Here is a 13620-nt window from a genome sequence, read left to right as displayed (position 1 = left end):
AGTCTTCTCCTGGAAATGTTCTTTTTTGCAAGAAGCTTCAGAAATTTGCATTTTCCTCTGCCCTTTGTACCGTGTACCTTTGTACCATTACTTTTCTCAAGTAAAAGGTCAAAATTCTACAAGCTAAAATTTAAATTCTTAATTCATATTGCTAACTTAAACAAACTCCCAAAACCTCAATTTCAAGGGAAAGTCTCTGTTCTTCCTCCACAGCCATGGCTTTGCAGGAGGACACACAAGAGGAGGATGCAAAGGCAAAACTTCTGGCAGAGGCATTCCAGAAGGAAGGACTGGATGCTGAATACTGGCTGCCCAAAGCTTCACAGATCCTGGGAATCAAGTGCAGAGAAGCCCTGCAACATCTGAAATACGAGGACTACCTCAAGCTGGAGTGTGAAGTACAGCACCCCTGGGAGAAAAAAGCACTCCAGAAACTCCTGAAAATAACACATGACAAAACAACGACTAAAGAGGTGCAGAAAGAGCACCAGGAGAAGACAAAGCAAAGACAACAAGAGGCCAAACAAGCTCTGAAGGATCTGACAGAAATGCTCAACAGTCACAGCCACAGCCAGAATGCTCTGAGGGAGAAAGCAGAGACTCTGTGGCGAGCCATGGAGATTCCCAAAGAGTTCTGGCCTCCAGCAGAGAAACCCTTGGCAGATATGCTGGAGAGCATCCAGAAACAGCTGGAGCAGCAGGAGCTGTCAGCAGGCAGGAGGGAGAATATCCCTGACACAGAGGTGCTGAGGCGAGCATCGGGGGGACTGGCCCTGCAGGGCATCTATAGAACCAGCAGACCTGAAGACGTGCTGGCAAAGCGAGAGCAGCTCCTCAGGGTTCCTGAGGGATTCCAGCTCACCAGTCCAGAGCATGGATCACTGCTTGAGAGGAAGGAGTTCTCCCCCTCTGCAGCAGAATCCACTTTCACCAAGTCCATGGAGCAGCTGGGGTTCAGCATGAGTGTTTCTGCCAAATGCTCATTCTGGGGCTTTAGTCTTGGAGTGGGTGTAGATCATAGCAGCTCCTCACAGGCAGAGGACACACACCAGTCCCACTCTGAGCAGAGCTACTTTTGCATCACCAAGTACCAGTACATCCCTCTGGCCTCCTGCTACTTCCAAAGGCATCAGCTTCACCTCTCGGATGCCGCTCTGCAGGAGCTGCAAGACATGGAACAGCTTTTGAGCTTCAGTCAGGGAGAAGACAATCCCACCTTGGTGAAGATGTGTAAGAGCTTCTTCAGCAGGTTTGGCTCCCACATAAACCAGGGACCCATCCACTTTGGGGGGATATTCTGGTGGAAGGCGTCTACAGAAGGATTCCGAGCCGAAGAGTGGGAAGAGGTGAAGCGACAAACGTCTGAAGCACTGAACAGCTTTGTCAGGAAGAGCTATGGTGACTTCCTGGCTAGTGCTGCAGGGGCCTTGGATCTTTCCAAATCCAGCTCAAAGGCTTTTGTCCGAGGGAGAGCCAGAGAGAGTTCTCATATAGCAATTCAGCTGTGTGTGGTCAACACAGGGGGCCCAGCAGACACAGCTTCCCTTCCTCAGTGGAAAACAGGGCTCATGTCTGATAACACAACGTGGTGCGTTATCGACCGTGGCTTTGAGCTGATCCCAGTATGGGACGTCATCCTGTACAATCACGGTGGGGATTTTAAGTCTGTTGGACAGATGAGCAGAGCCCTCAGGGCTGCATACAAAGCACTGACAAATCAGAGCATCGGCACCGTTTTTGGAGAGGAACTGGACAGTGCAGTGCAAGAGGCCAGAGATTTCATGGGGACTGTGAAGGCTTGGGAGGTGACAAAAGTGGATGAAAACAAGCTGCTCAGGCTGATGGAGCTAAAAGATGATCTGAGTGCAAAAACCAGGAACCCCAGTGTATGGATCAATGTGTGTCTGTCAGACAAAGCCCTGCAGAACTTCCTGGTGAACACCGTGCGGAGATGCCAGGAGTCACCTCCAGAAAACAGCACCTATATCAAGGCAATATTGAGAAGCCTCCTGAGTCCTCATATCTACTCTGTCAAGGACTTCCCTGAGGCTTCCTTCATTATGCAATGGATCTTCCAGACTGAGCACCCGCTTCCAAGATCTCCCAAAATCTCTGAGCTTCAAGAACTCATCAAAACATTGCAGCAAATGAAGGAGCACATCCATGCTGTCACCTACGCACCAGGAAGCTCTGCTTCTGACGTTCATGAAGCAAAGATAGAAGCCACCCTGACCAGCAGCCTCGCCATTTATTCCTTACTCCAGTCTCTCCAGGAACAGGCTCAGAAAGACATGGAACTGTTGGTGCTCTTGATTGTGACCAGCGCAGGGTACCAGGTGGAAAGCAGCACTTTTCAGCACCTGCTTGGACACCCAGAAATTCAGTACATGGCCAAGGAAATGGAAGCGGCACATGTGGAGTATATGAACCTGAAGGAGCAAGATGACTACAGAGCTGAGGCCTTCCTCTTGCTGAGGGGTCTAACTGTGACACCAGAAAGTCAACAGCTGTCCCCTGAGCAAAAGAGGGAGCGTTTAGTTTTCATGGAAGATCACATGAAAGGCTTGTGGTCCACACAGATAAAGAATCTCCTCCAAAAGCACCATGGAGATGAAGACTGGGAGAGGCTGGAACGGGACATGGACTCCTTGATCAGTGGGTGCTTGGATGACAAATGGGATGAACAGAGGATGAAGAACATACTCAGAGATCTGGAAGACACTTTTCCAACACCTGAAGCCCTCAGTCAGTCCCAGTCCAAGTCAGACAGCAGCCAATCCAAAGCAAATGAAGCCATTGCAAACCAGGAGTTCTTCCTGTTGCTCAAGCGCCTTGGACTGGAAAGTCACTATCCAAGGAAAATGGGGATGGGAGATTTCCGCACCATCTGCAAGACATCTCTGCAAGACAGCCAGCCCAGAGAGGACAAGGAACTGCCATTATACTTCTTGCAAAAGCTGTTAACAGTGGATTACCGGGTGAGGTACCTGACTTGCTGGGATGACAGCAACCCAAAATTTGCAGCCCTGCCACAAACCACAGGAAAAAAGCACCAACAATCAGACAACTTTGAACAGTTTTTTAATGATTTGGAGGAAGCAGGTCCTGAATGTGCAAGCAGGGATAGCCGTGTGCACCCCATGGACCTGCAGATGGCCATTTTCCATTGTGCTGATGACTTCCTGAGACAGACCCTTGCAACCAAGCTGGCGTTCTGCCAATTGGCGCTGCCTCTGCTGGTGCCCAACCCATGCACATCACACATCGAGTTCCTCCTCTATGCCCTCAGCCAAATCCAAAGAAGTTGGAAAGAGGCGGACAAGTCAGGAAAGCAGGCCCAAACAAAGAGTTACAACAACAAACTCATCTTTCAGGCACAGACACCCATCGTGTCCTTCATTCGCATTGGCAGCTTGGCCTCCTCTTCCAAGTCCCAGCTCCTGAACGCTCTGCTGAGCAAACGCAAACACGACACTTTCTTCCACCGCCACTGCAGAGGCAGCACCAGAGAGCGTTTGCTGATGGAAGGGCTGGTGGAGATTGCCTGGTACTGCCCCCGTGGAAGCCCTGATGACACCTTTGAGCGCTGCGTGGCTTTCTGTAACCTGCATGGAGATGCCAGGGATCATGGAGCACAGCTGCAGTTCCTGCAGGAGATATCTGCTGTGAATGTGGCTCTTGTGTCAGATTGGGAGCACATGGACAACAGGGGGAAAAAGCTTCTGCAGGGCCTGTGGCAGTCACAAAGGCCTTTAGTTTGTCTTCTTACAGAAAAAGAGAATGTTGCAGCTGGACAAGCCAGCAAAACCATAAAAATAGGGATCAAGAATAGAAATGAAGCAGAACTGGTGGACCAGCTGACCAAGACAATTGGGAATCTCCTGGAAGGGTCTAACGCATGTTTCAGTCTGGATGCCTGCGTGGACAAAGCTCGCCAGCACGGATTCATTGTGGATGCAGATCAACCTGCGTGTGTGACAGCCAAAGCAAAGGCAAAGGAGCTGGTGGAGCTTCTGAAGAAAGAGAAGCTGTCTGAGATCAAATCCCGGCTGCTGCCACTTCAAGGAAAACTGTGGTACCAGTGGTGCCAAAAGGACAAAGAACTCACTCGCTTGCAGGAGAAGAGGAACAAGAGCGTTGAGCATCATCGCAGCCAAATTGAATATGAGAAGAAAGCAATAAGAAGAAAGCAACTGAAGCAAGCTTTCCCTCTCAACCCACTGATGAAATCATTCCTTGGCTTTCTCCAGGCCCAGCCAGAAGATACCAAGAAATACTTCCTGCAGTGGATGAAGGTCTTTATGGATGAAGTGTCCTGTGGTCGCCTTGAAGAACTGAGGAGAGATTATCACAAGTTATGGTCTGAAATCCTGTCAAGAAAGAAAAACAAGAAAAATCCGAGGCTGAATGATATGTTTCTAGATCACTTAGATAAGCTCTCAGATGAAATCAATCATTCATCCATTGGCCTGGAGCACCTTCTGAGAGAGGCAGGGCAGATTTATGAAGCTCTGCAATTTATGAACTCCAAAAATGAAAATTTTTTCAAACTGCCGGAAATTGCAGCAGAGCTGATGGTTTCAGGGTACCCTGTGGAGCTGATGGATGGGGACGCTTCTTACCTGCCCTTGCGCTGGGTGGGAGCAATCTTTGACAGCTTAATTGAGAGGCTTGGGGACAAACGAGTGTTTGTGCTCTCCGTGCTGGGCATCCAGAGCACAGGCAAGTCCACCCTGCTGAATGCCATGTTTGGTCTGCAGTTCAACGTCAGTGCAGGGAGATGCACCCGCGGGGCCTTCATGCAGCTCATCCCGGTGAGCAAGGAGCTGCAGCAAGACTTGGGCTATGATTTTGTGCTGGTGGTTGACACAGAGGGACTCCGAGCCATCGAGATGGCAAATAAACAGTCCCTGAACCATGACAACGAGCTGGCCACCTTTGTCATTGGTGTCGGCAACATGACTGTGATCAATATCTTTGGAGAAAATCCGTCCGAAATGCAAGATGTTCTCCAGATTGCCGTGCAGGCTTTCCTGAGGATGAAGAAAGTCAGTCTGTCCCCAAGCTGCCTCTTTGTGCACCAAAATGTGGGAGAAGCAACTGCCAAGGAGCAGAACGTGGAAGGACAAAGGCGCTTGCAGGAAAAGCTGGATGAAATGACTGTGGTAGCTGCTCAGCAGGAATTCTGTGACATCTCCTCATTCAGTGAGGTCATTGGCTTTGATGTGAACACTCACATTCACTACTTTGCTCACCTGTGGGAAGGAAACCCCCCAATGGCACCACCCAACCCCAACTACAGCCAGAATGTCCAGCAACTCAAGAGCAAAATCCTCCAGACTGCCAAGAAGCAGTCACAGCGCAGCATTTTGAGGCTCTCCAGCCTGAAAGATCGTATTGGTGACCTCTGGAATGCTTTGGTGAATGAAAACTTTGTGTTCAGCTTCAAGAATTCCCTGGAGATTGCTGTGTACAGGAGACTGGAAAGTGCCTTTAGTCAGTGGACATGGAAGCTGAGGAGTCACATCTTAGATGTACAGATGAGACTGGACAACAAAATTCGGAATGGGGACTTGCAGAATGTCACCATAAAACACCTTGAAGGGCTGGTGCAAGAGACAAGTGATGCCATTGAGAAAGAAGTGGAAAAGTATTTTTGTGAAGACAAAGACCGTGAGACACTGGTCCAGTGGAAATCAAGCATAGAGCTCAAGCTGAAAGAATTAAAAGAGACTCTTCTTCATGAAATAAAAAAGAAATGTGAGAATCTCTTTGAGCTACAGAAGGAGCAGAGGAAACTGGATGCAAGGAAGTTGGACTATGAAGATGAGCTCCTGAGAAGGAGTCGGGAGCTGGCTGTGACTCTGAAAGGGAAGAGCCTCAGTGAGAGAGAACTGAAGGACAACTTTACTCTTGTCTGGAACCAGTGGATTACCGAAGTCTCCCATTCTGCTCCTCCTCTGGAACGGGTGGATATCGATGCACAAATCGAAGATGTCCTTGTAGAGCACTTTAATGAGCCAGGCATCTATGCACGGATCACGTCATTTCCCAAAGTCAGAGTGTTTTCTTTTGATCCAGAGAAACATATCATGAAGAAAAAGTATTTAGGCTTTATCACAGATCCCAGAAGCATTTCCAATGCTGATGTGATCAACTTTCAGAACATCACAGACAACATCATAGCATGTGTGAAGGCAAACATTTCTAAGAAGGAAGAGGAGAAACGTGATTACAGTCAAAATTTTATTCATGAAATACTCAATGAAGTACAGAAAGGTGTCAACTCTGTCCCCAGCAATGCAAAATGTAGTTTTAACAGAGATTACAGCATAGATCTGTCTCTGTATCTGTGCAGAATGGCAGCAGAAAGGTTTAAAGCCATGCATGAAGCATTCCGAAAGGCAAATGACCCAGTTGTGTATCTCAGGAGCAAGAGAGAAGATTTCTTCCAATGTTTCCAGATTTCCTGCCAAGGAGCCACTTCGATCACAACATTTGCTATTCTCCTTTGTGACAAGTTTGAACCAGCTCTTCGCCGTGCAGTCTATGGGAGGACAGCTAAAGACATCGCTGAGGACATGCAGGTCAAATTCCCAGATTTTCAAGGCAACAGAGCCAATCTGGAAGTTTGGATCCTGAGATACCTGGCAGAACAGGAAAATTTTGAGTATTTCAAGCAGTACCTTAGGTTTCCAAAACAGTTTTGCGAGACTTACATTGAGAGACAAGTTAGGGATTACTGTTTAGATGGGAGTAGGAGGCTGAGGATATTTTTAGACTCCTCCCTTGATCATCTCTATCGAAACATCCTGTCAGCTGTTTCTTTATCAACCCAAATTGTCAAAGACAGAAAAGACAGAGAAGACAAAGTCTCTCTCTGGCTGGATGAATTTTGCAGGGAACTGTCAGAGATTATCAGCTTGCCCAGAAGTAACCTGAAGGGCATCGAGCACCAGGAGGTCACAGACATTGAGTTCCTGAGCAGTGCCATGGCAAAAGCTCTGGATGACCTGAGGGACAGGCTCATGAAAGAATTGGCTGGTGCTGACCTGAGCTTATTTCCAAGGCAGCCTCACACCATCCTGGCAGAGCATTTTTCAGGGTGCTGGGAGCAGTGTCCCTTTTGTGGGGCTGTCTGTACAAATACAATGCGGGATCATGATGGAGACCATCAGGTGGTCTTACATCGCCCACGAGCTTTGATGGGAGCCATGTGGCCTGGGACAGACCACCTGGTCATCGATATTTGTTCCAGCCTTGTTACAACTAAACTCAAATTCACATTTGATAACAGCAAATTGATCCCCTACAAGAGATACCGGGATGCAGGATCTCCTTATTCCACTTGGAATATTCTCCCTGATCCATCCATGCAGGTGTACTGGAAATGGTTTGTGTCTCATTTCAGGACACAGCTGGAAGGTTTGTATAATGGGAAATTTCAGGGCAAAGGAGAAATCCCTGAGTCGTGGGGGAGTTTTACCAAGCAGGAAGTACTGTCTGATCTCGAGAAGTATAGCCCATGTCCACAGAAAAAAAGAGGCAAGAGGAATTTGACAATTCAAACAGCTTTTTATGACATTCTCCACAAAATAAAACCACATTAGGACCCTGTCATGCCATGTAGAAACTATCATTTCCAATTCCTCCCAAATTTCATTAAATAAGGCCCATTATAGCAGCCTTTGCTCATTAACACATTCCTTTGTGATTAAGTCAGAATTCTCTTGCCTTCTTACCATAAACATTTCCCTCAGCTTTGTCCTAGAGCCAAACCAAACCCCCTCCTTAGGGCAAACTATCTCGAGGCCAAGCCTCAGCCCAAGGGCTAGGGATGGGGTAAAGGCAGCACTCAAAGCACCCCTTGGATCAGCTGTTATGAGACAAGAAGGGACAGTGCCCCAAAGGCAATTTTTCTGCAGCAAGGAGCTGTCCTGCTCAGAGAAAGGGCTGCAGGGTCTGAGGCCAGCTCCATGCTGGCTGCAAGCTGGGCTGCTTGGCTTTTGGGTGTCATCCTTCTCTCCCTCACTGCAGCCTCCTGGATCAACTGAGGCTGTTGTCCCAGCAGGAGCTGTTGTGTCTCCATGTGGGAAATGTTAGCTAAGTAAAAAAGTCAATATTATTTCAATTGCAATTTGTAACATGATGACAGATGTTAGTGCTGTCAAACATGCACCTTAGAGGACAAAGCCGCCATCGACTTTCTTTGACAAACACAGGAACATAGTTGTGAGAATCTTAAAAGACTGTGTTATATGAATTTGTCTGACCATTCAGACTCCATCCACAAACAACTTCAAAAATTGAGAGATTTGACAAATCAAATTAAAACAGACAATATATCATAGTTAGACAACTTGTTTAAAATGTAGAGTTTGGCGCCTTAGCTAAAAGAACTTTGCAAAATAGGTTTGTAGGTATTGATTGTTAGTAATAGTGCCTTGTGTACTTCACTGTGCACAAAAAATGATGAACAAGGCCATCAAATAATTTTTTCTATCCAAGAGAGAGGGGAAATGTTAAAAATAGATGTGTGGAGAGTTCTCAAGGCCTGATAAAAGACACACCCAGGATGCATCTGTATGCAAACTTTGAGATAAGAAATGCTGACTTAGAAATGCCATAGAATAAGACAGATATTGTTGAGAGAGAGAGCTAGAAAAAAGTTTGGAAAGATGGTCTGGCAAATAAGATTAGATATTTTAGAGAAATAGAATGATAAAAAATGCATTGTAAGAGCACACACAAGGGGCAGTTAGTTTTAAATACTTGGCTTTAAGACATCTACAGCATAGTGTAGCAAAAAACTAATAAGCCTAGAAATGCTTATAATGTTTTGTAATTAAGAAATAGTCAGCTTCTAATTGTGATAGCATGAATTGGAACATCTGTATTGTCTCACCCTTCATATGAGACTGAAAAATAGAATGAAAAGTGTTTAAAACCCCTCTCAGTTGCCCCATCTCTGGGTCAGAAAAGGGCTAAAATCCAACACCCCAAAGGCAGTTTTCCTGCAGCAAGGAGCTGTCCTGCTCTAAGAAAGGGCTGCAGGGCCTGAGGCCAGCTCCATGCTGGCTGCAAGCTGGGCTGCTTGGCTTTTGGATGTCATCCTTCCCTCCCTCACTGCAGCCTCCTGGATCAACTGAGGCTGTTCTCCCAGCAGGAGCTGTTGTGCCTGCAGGCTCAGAAAAGCAGTGACATGACCGCTCCAGGGCTCAGGCAGTGCTTTCACTCCCTGTCTCGGGGCTGCTGTGTCTCTGTCCAGGGCAGCCGCTCCTGCTCAGGTGCCTGGAGCTGCTGCCCTTCCCTCCAGCCCTCAGCCCCAGCAGGAGCTGCTCCTGCCCTTGGCCTCTCTGCTGAGCAAAGGCCTTTGGAATGCCCTATGTGGAGAATCCTGTCTGCCAGCACCTTCTGCAGCAGCCCTTGGGGCAGTGCTGGTGCAGTCCAGGCAGGCTGGTGGCACTGGAACCGTGCTCTGGAGAAGGTGGCACCAGCTGGCTCTGCCCCAGGGAGCTGTGGGGGCTTTTGCTGTGCAGGTGCTGCAACCCCGCTGGCAATGGGAGGGCCAAGCCCTCCTGGAGAGCTGCTGAAGGGCTGCTTCAGCCTCATCCCCTGCAGGCTCTGTGTGAAAAAGGCATATTATATCATTGGCTCTTTGCAAATATCAAAATGAATAGTATATGTGTTATTTTGGAAAGTTATGCTGCATTAATCTCTTTTAAGTAGTGTGGTAAATATAGATTTTAGGCTATAGCATAATATAAAATAGAAACTATGTGATGGAATATACTTTTCTAACTAGCTTAAGGAATGGATAAGAGAATCAAGAAATTCTTCGCATAGAGATAACAGCAAGAAGACACCAAAAATCCCAAGAGAAGAATTATTGCCTCCTTATTGGGAAGAATCAGACTTTAAGGGACCAAGACGATTCATTTACAAGATGAGAGGGGAAGTTGGCAATATCCAGAAAACATGCTTTGTTTGAAAGGAATTTTTGCATCATGTATGAGATATATGAATATGCAACAGGCTATTGCTTTTAAGGATTAATGCTTTGTTAGCAAGGTGTGCTTTTGCTTGGCAGAAAGAGTAAAATCCATTCAGACATCTGTAAGTCTTTGCTTTATATTGTCTTTTATTGCCCTACTCTGATTGTCCAAATTCTTATTGCTCTAATTTTTATTACTATTTTTATAACTATTTTATTACTAGTAAACTTTTAAACTTTTAAATTGGAATTTTTCACACTCTGTTAATAAAGGAATTGATTTGGACTGCTCTGTGTCTCCTTTGTGTTCAGGGGATCCACAGCTGGGGGTGACTCAAGCTCTGTGTGCTGCAGACACTCAGAGGACAGAGAGTGGCACTGGGGGAGGGGGTGTGACAACAGAGGTTCTGCTCTATTCAGGGTCTCTGCTCCAGGAGCAGCTTCACTGGCTGCAGGGACAGCAGAGAGGGCAGGAAGCCCCAAACCGCAACATCCAGGGGAACCAATGTCAGTGGCAGGGGCCAAGGGAGGCAGGGCTGGGAACCAAGCCTGGCCTGTCACACACAGGGAGGGCTGAGAAGGTTGATCCCAGTGAGGTTCTCTGCTCTGGAGCTGCTCAGCTGGGAACCTGCAGGACAAAAAGGGAACGTGCCCAAACTCTGCCAAGCCCAGGCCCGGCCAAGCAGACCCAGAGCCAGCAACAGGAGCCAGAGCTGGGCAGTGTGAGGGTGTGCTGCATGGGCTGAGTGCCAGGGACTGGGGACACTTGGGCTGGGAGGGGATTTGAGCCAGCTCCTGGATCCAGATTGGGAGTGGAGGTGCCGCTAGCATAGGTGTCACTCCAGGGCTGCATGGGAAATGTCCCAGTGCAGCTGCTGGAGAGACTGGGGGGGCCCAGTACCACAACTAGGACAGTGGAGAGGACCCAGTGCAGCTTGGGCTGGGGTGTCAGGAGGGTGCAGGGTCCCTCATCTGCCACCCTCACCTGTGCCAGCTGTTCCAGATCCCTCTCCAGGACAGTCAGACTGTTCTCTGCACTTTTCTGTGTCTCTGCCAGGAGCTCTCAGCCAAAGTCTCCCTCAGTGGGATTGTCTAGCACCTCCTTCCTTGCAGGCCCTGTTGAGCAGAGGAGCACAAACAGATCAAGGGTCTTTTCACACCTCAACAATTTTTGCATGTGCTGCCTTCCAGTGACACTGGGATGCAGCAGCTCTCCCAGGCTGCACCAGTTGGGAATAGTGGTGGGTTGACCCTGTGGAACACCCCAGAACATTTCAATATAAGGGGCTAAACTGAGGTTCCTTTCCTCTGCTTGGCACACAGGAGAAATACCAAGCAGGTATTCTCAAGAGGTCAAAATTACACAGAAATTTGGTGGCAAAAGATAGAAAATCAAGGAATTTGATTAACCTTTTCCAGTCTGTGACATCCTGCTTGGGTCCTGAGGAGAGCTGATGGTGTTGAGCTGTGACTGTGAAGCAAAACAGGAACTCTCCAAACTGGGGTCTGTCTGCTGCACAGGCTGGGAAGGACGGGGCTGGTGAAGGAGGGGGCAGGCCTGGGGTGCCTGGCGGGAAGGAGCTGGGATGGGGATGGAAGGGTAGGTTGGGAGGTCTGAGAAAAACAATTTTGCTCTTACTTTCCCTTCCTCCCTTTTTCTCCTTCCCTCCCCAGAAAAGCTGTGGCTGCCCCATCCCTGGCAGTGTCCAAGGCCAGGTTGGACGGGACTTGGAGCATCCTGGCATAGTGGAGGTGTCCCTACCCATGGCAGGGGGTGAAACTGGATGGGCTTTAGGGTGTCTTCCCACACTGAATCCATGAGGACGTAGGGAGATGAGAGTGGTACAGGGATACCTTTGAGCCCTCTCTGGTACCTGAAGGAGATCTAAGAGAGACTTCTTAGCCGGGCTGGAGTGCCAGGACACGGAGAATCACTCCACGCTGAGCCAGGCCAGGCCTGGATGTGTTTTTTGGGAACTCTTTTCCCACTTTTCTGGCTCCCCTCTCGTGTGGGGCCCTCCCGGCCACCAGGCAGTGCCATCGCGGCGGGCCAGGGTGCGGTGACGTCACTGCCACGCTGGGTGGGCCAATGCGGCAGCAGCGGCCCCGGGAGCAGCGGGAATGGCCCCGGGAACAGCGGGAACTGCGGCACTGGGAGTGCCGGTAGCACTGCGAACGGCAGTGTCACGAACCGTCCTTATTGACGGATTTCGTGATGATTCGTTTTCAAAGGATTTCTCAGTACAAAATACCAACACGGCAAAGGGAGTTTGCAGTAACAATCAAAACAGTGTACTTTATTGAATGGTTACAGCAAAAATGCATGTGAGGGAAAAGAGGGAAAGCAGGGAAAGCATATGGAAAAGTAGGGGGGTAAAGAGAAAAGAGGAGGCTCTAGCTACCGCCCGCGGGAGCGACGGGGTCCTTCAGGGTCCAGTCGAGGTTCCGTCAGTCGAGGAGTCGTTCCAAGCGTGGGGAAGATCTTCGAATTGGACTAGCTAACCTAGTTTTTATCCTATGGAGGATTGCGAAAGAGGGGGGGAAAGTAATGCAATAGTTTCCTTCTTGGTCTAGTAGTCCCAATAATCACTACCTGCGAGCAAACATCACAGTCCGTATCCGCAAGCAGGCATCACGGTCTGTTCTGTTCCCCCCGCCAGTTCCTCCCAGGTTTCAATCTCAATCCTCGGGGAGAAAAGGAGTTTTATGTGAGGGTTTCACGTCTCAGTCCTTGAACAAGAGGCTTCTCCCATCTCAATCAGTCAGTCACAGTGGTTGCAGAACAGAGGAAGGGTCTTTTGTGGGGACCACTTAAAAGTTATTCCAGGAAAGAGTCCATCCAAGCTAAGAGGCAGGGAAATTCCAAGGCTTGTTGTTGCATAACGGGTCAAGGTGCTCCTTTGCACAATTACTTGGCAGGCTGGGAGTCACGTCTTGGCCTTGTAAGCTTGGCAGACTTTCGTCAAACCCGGATATCAAACAGGATCTTTTGGTGGTCTCAGTTTCTGTCCTTTTTTCATGGCAAAAATCATGAGACAAATGAGAGAAATTTTGGACAGACTATCACAGGCGGCAGCGGCAACAGCGGGAGCGCCAGCATGGAGTACATGAGCCCTGAGCAGCTCGCCGGCTTCAGCAAGTACAAGGTAGCGGCGCTGATGGGGGCTGGGCTCGGGGTCTGGAGCCGTGAGGGGGGCGCTGAGGGGCAGCCGGGGCTGGGAGGGGAGGTTGGGGTGTGCGGAGGAGGGGAGGCTGCAGCAGGGCATGGAACTGTGGTGGGATCTCCGGAGGGGCTGTAGGGAGAGCCGGCGTGTGGGGAGGGGAGATGGAGGGAATCTCGGGGTTTGGGGCGGAGGGAGGGGCAGCAGTGAAACCTGAGATTTAGAGTGAGGGGGAACCCAGGCTTGGGAACTGGGGGAGGTTGTTATGTGGTGTCATGGGTTGGAGAAAAACACACGACACAGCAGAACAAGAGTCATCAGCAAACAGAAATGAGTTTAATATTTCCTGGGTTTAGATAGCTGATTGGTCTGGTTTTAACACCATCCAGCTCTTTGACCAGTGAGATTTCTGCAACTTAGGATGGAACATGATTCGGTGAAGTCTCCATTTGTGTTTGAATGTAG

The 13620-nt window shown here is 48.8% G+C and overlaps 1 protein-coding gene across 1 annotated transcript; it reads left to right on the top strand.

The window, feature by feature from the left end:
• Positions 1-215: 215 nt before the first annotated feature.
• On the top strand, positions 216-12198 carry LOC311151294 (interferon-induced very large GTPase 1-like; the record flags this gene model as incomplete). The annotated part of the gene is made up of 2 exons (XM_084201644.1): positions 216-7545; positions 12026-12198. 2 exons carry the CDS (start codon positions 216-218, stop codon positions 12196-12198), a joined length of 7503 nt encoding a protein of 2500 aa, XP_084057770.1.
• Between the last annotated feature and the right edge of the window lie 1422 nt (positions 12199-13620).

This window comes from Fringilla coelebs (assembly GCF_963513975.1).
Source record: "Fringilla coelebs genome assembly, chromosome: 3".
Lineage (NCBI taxonomy): Eukaryota > Metazoa > Chordata > Aves > Passeriformes > Fringillidae > Fringilla > Fringilla coelebs.
The sequence above is the reverse complement of the archived record's forward strand: the minus strand, read 5'-3'. Positions and strand labels throughout refer to the sequence as shown.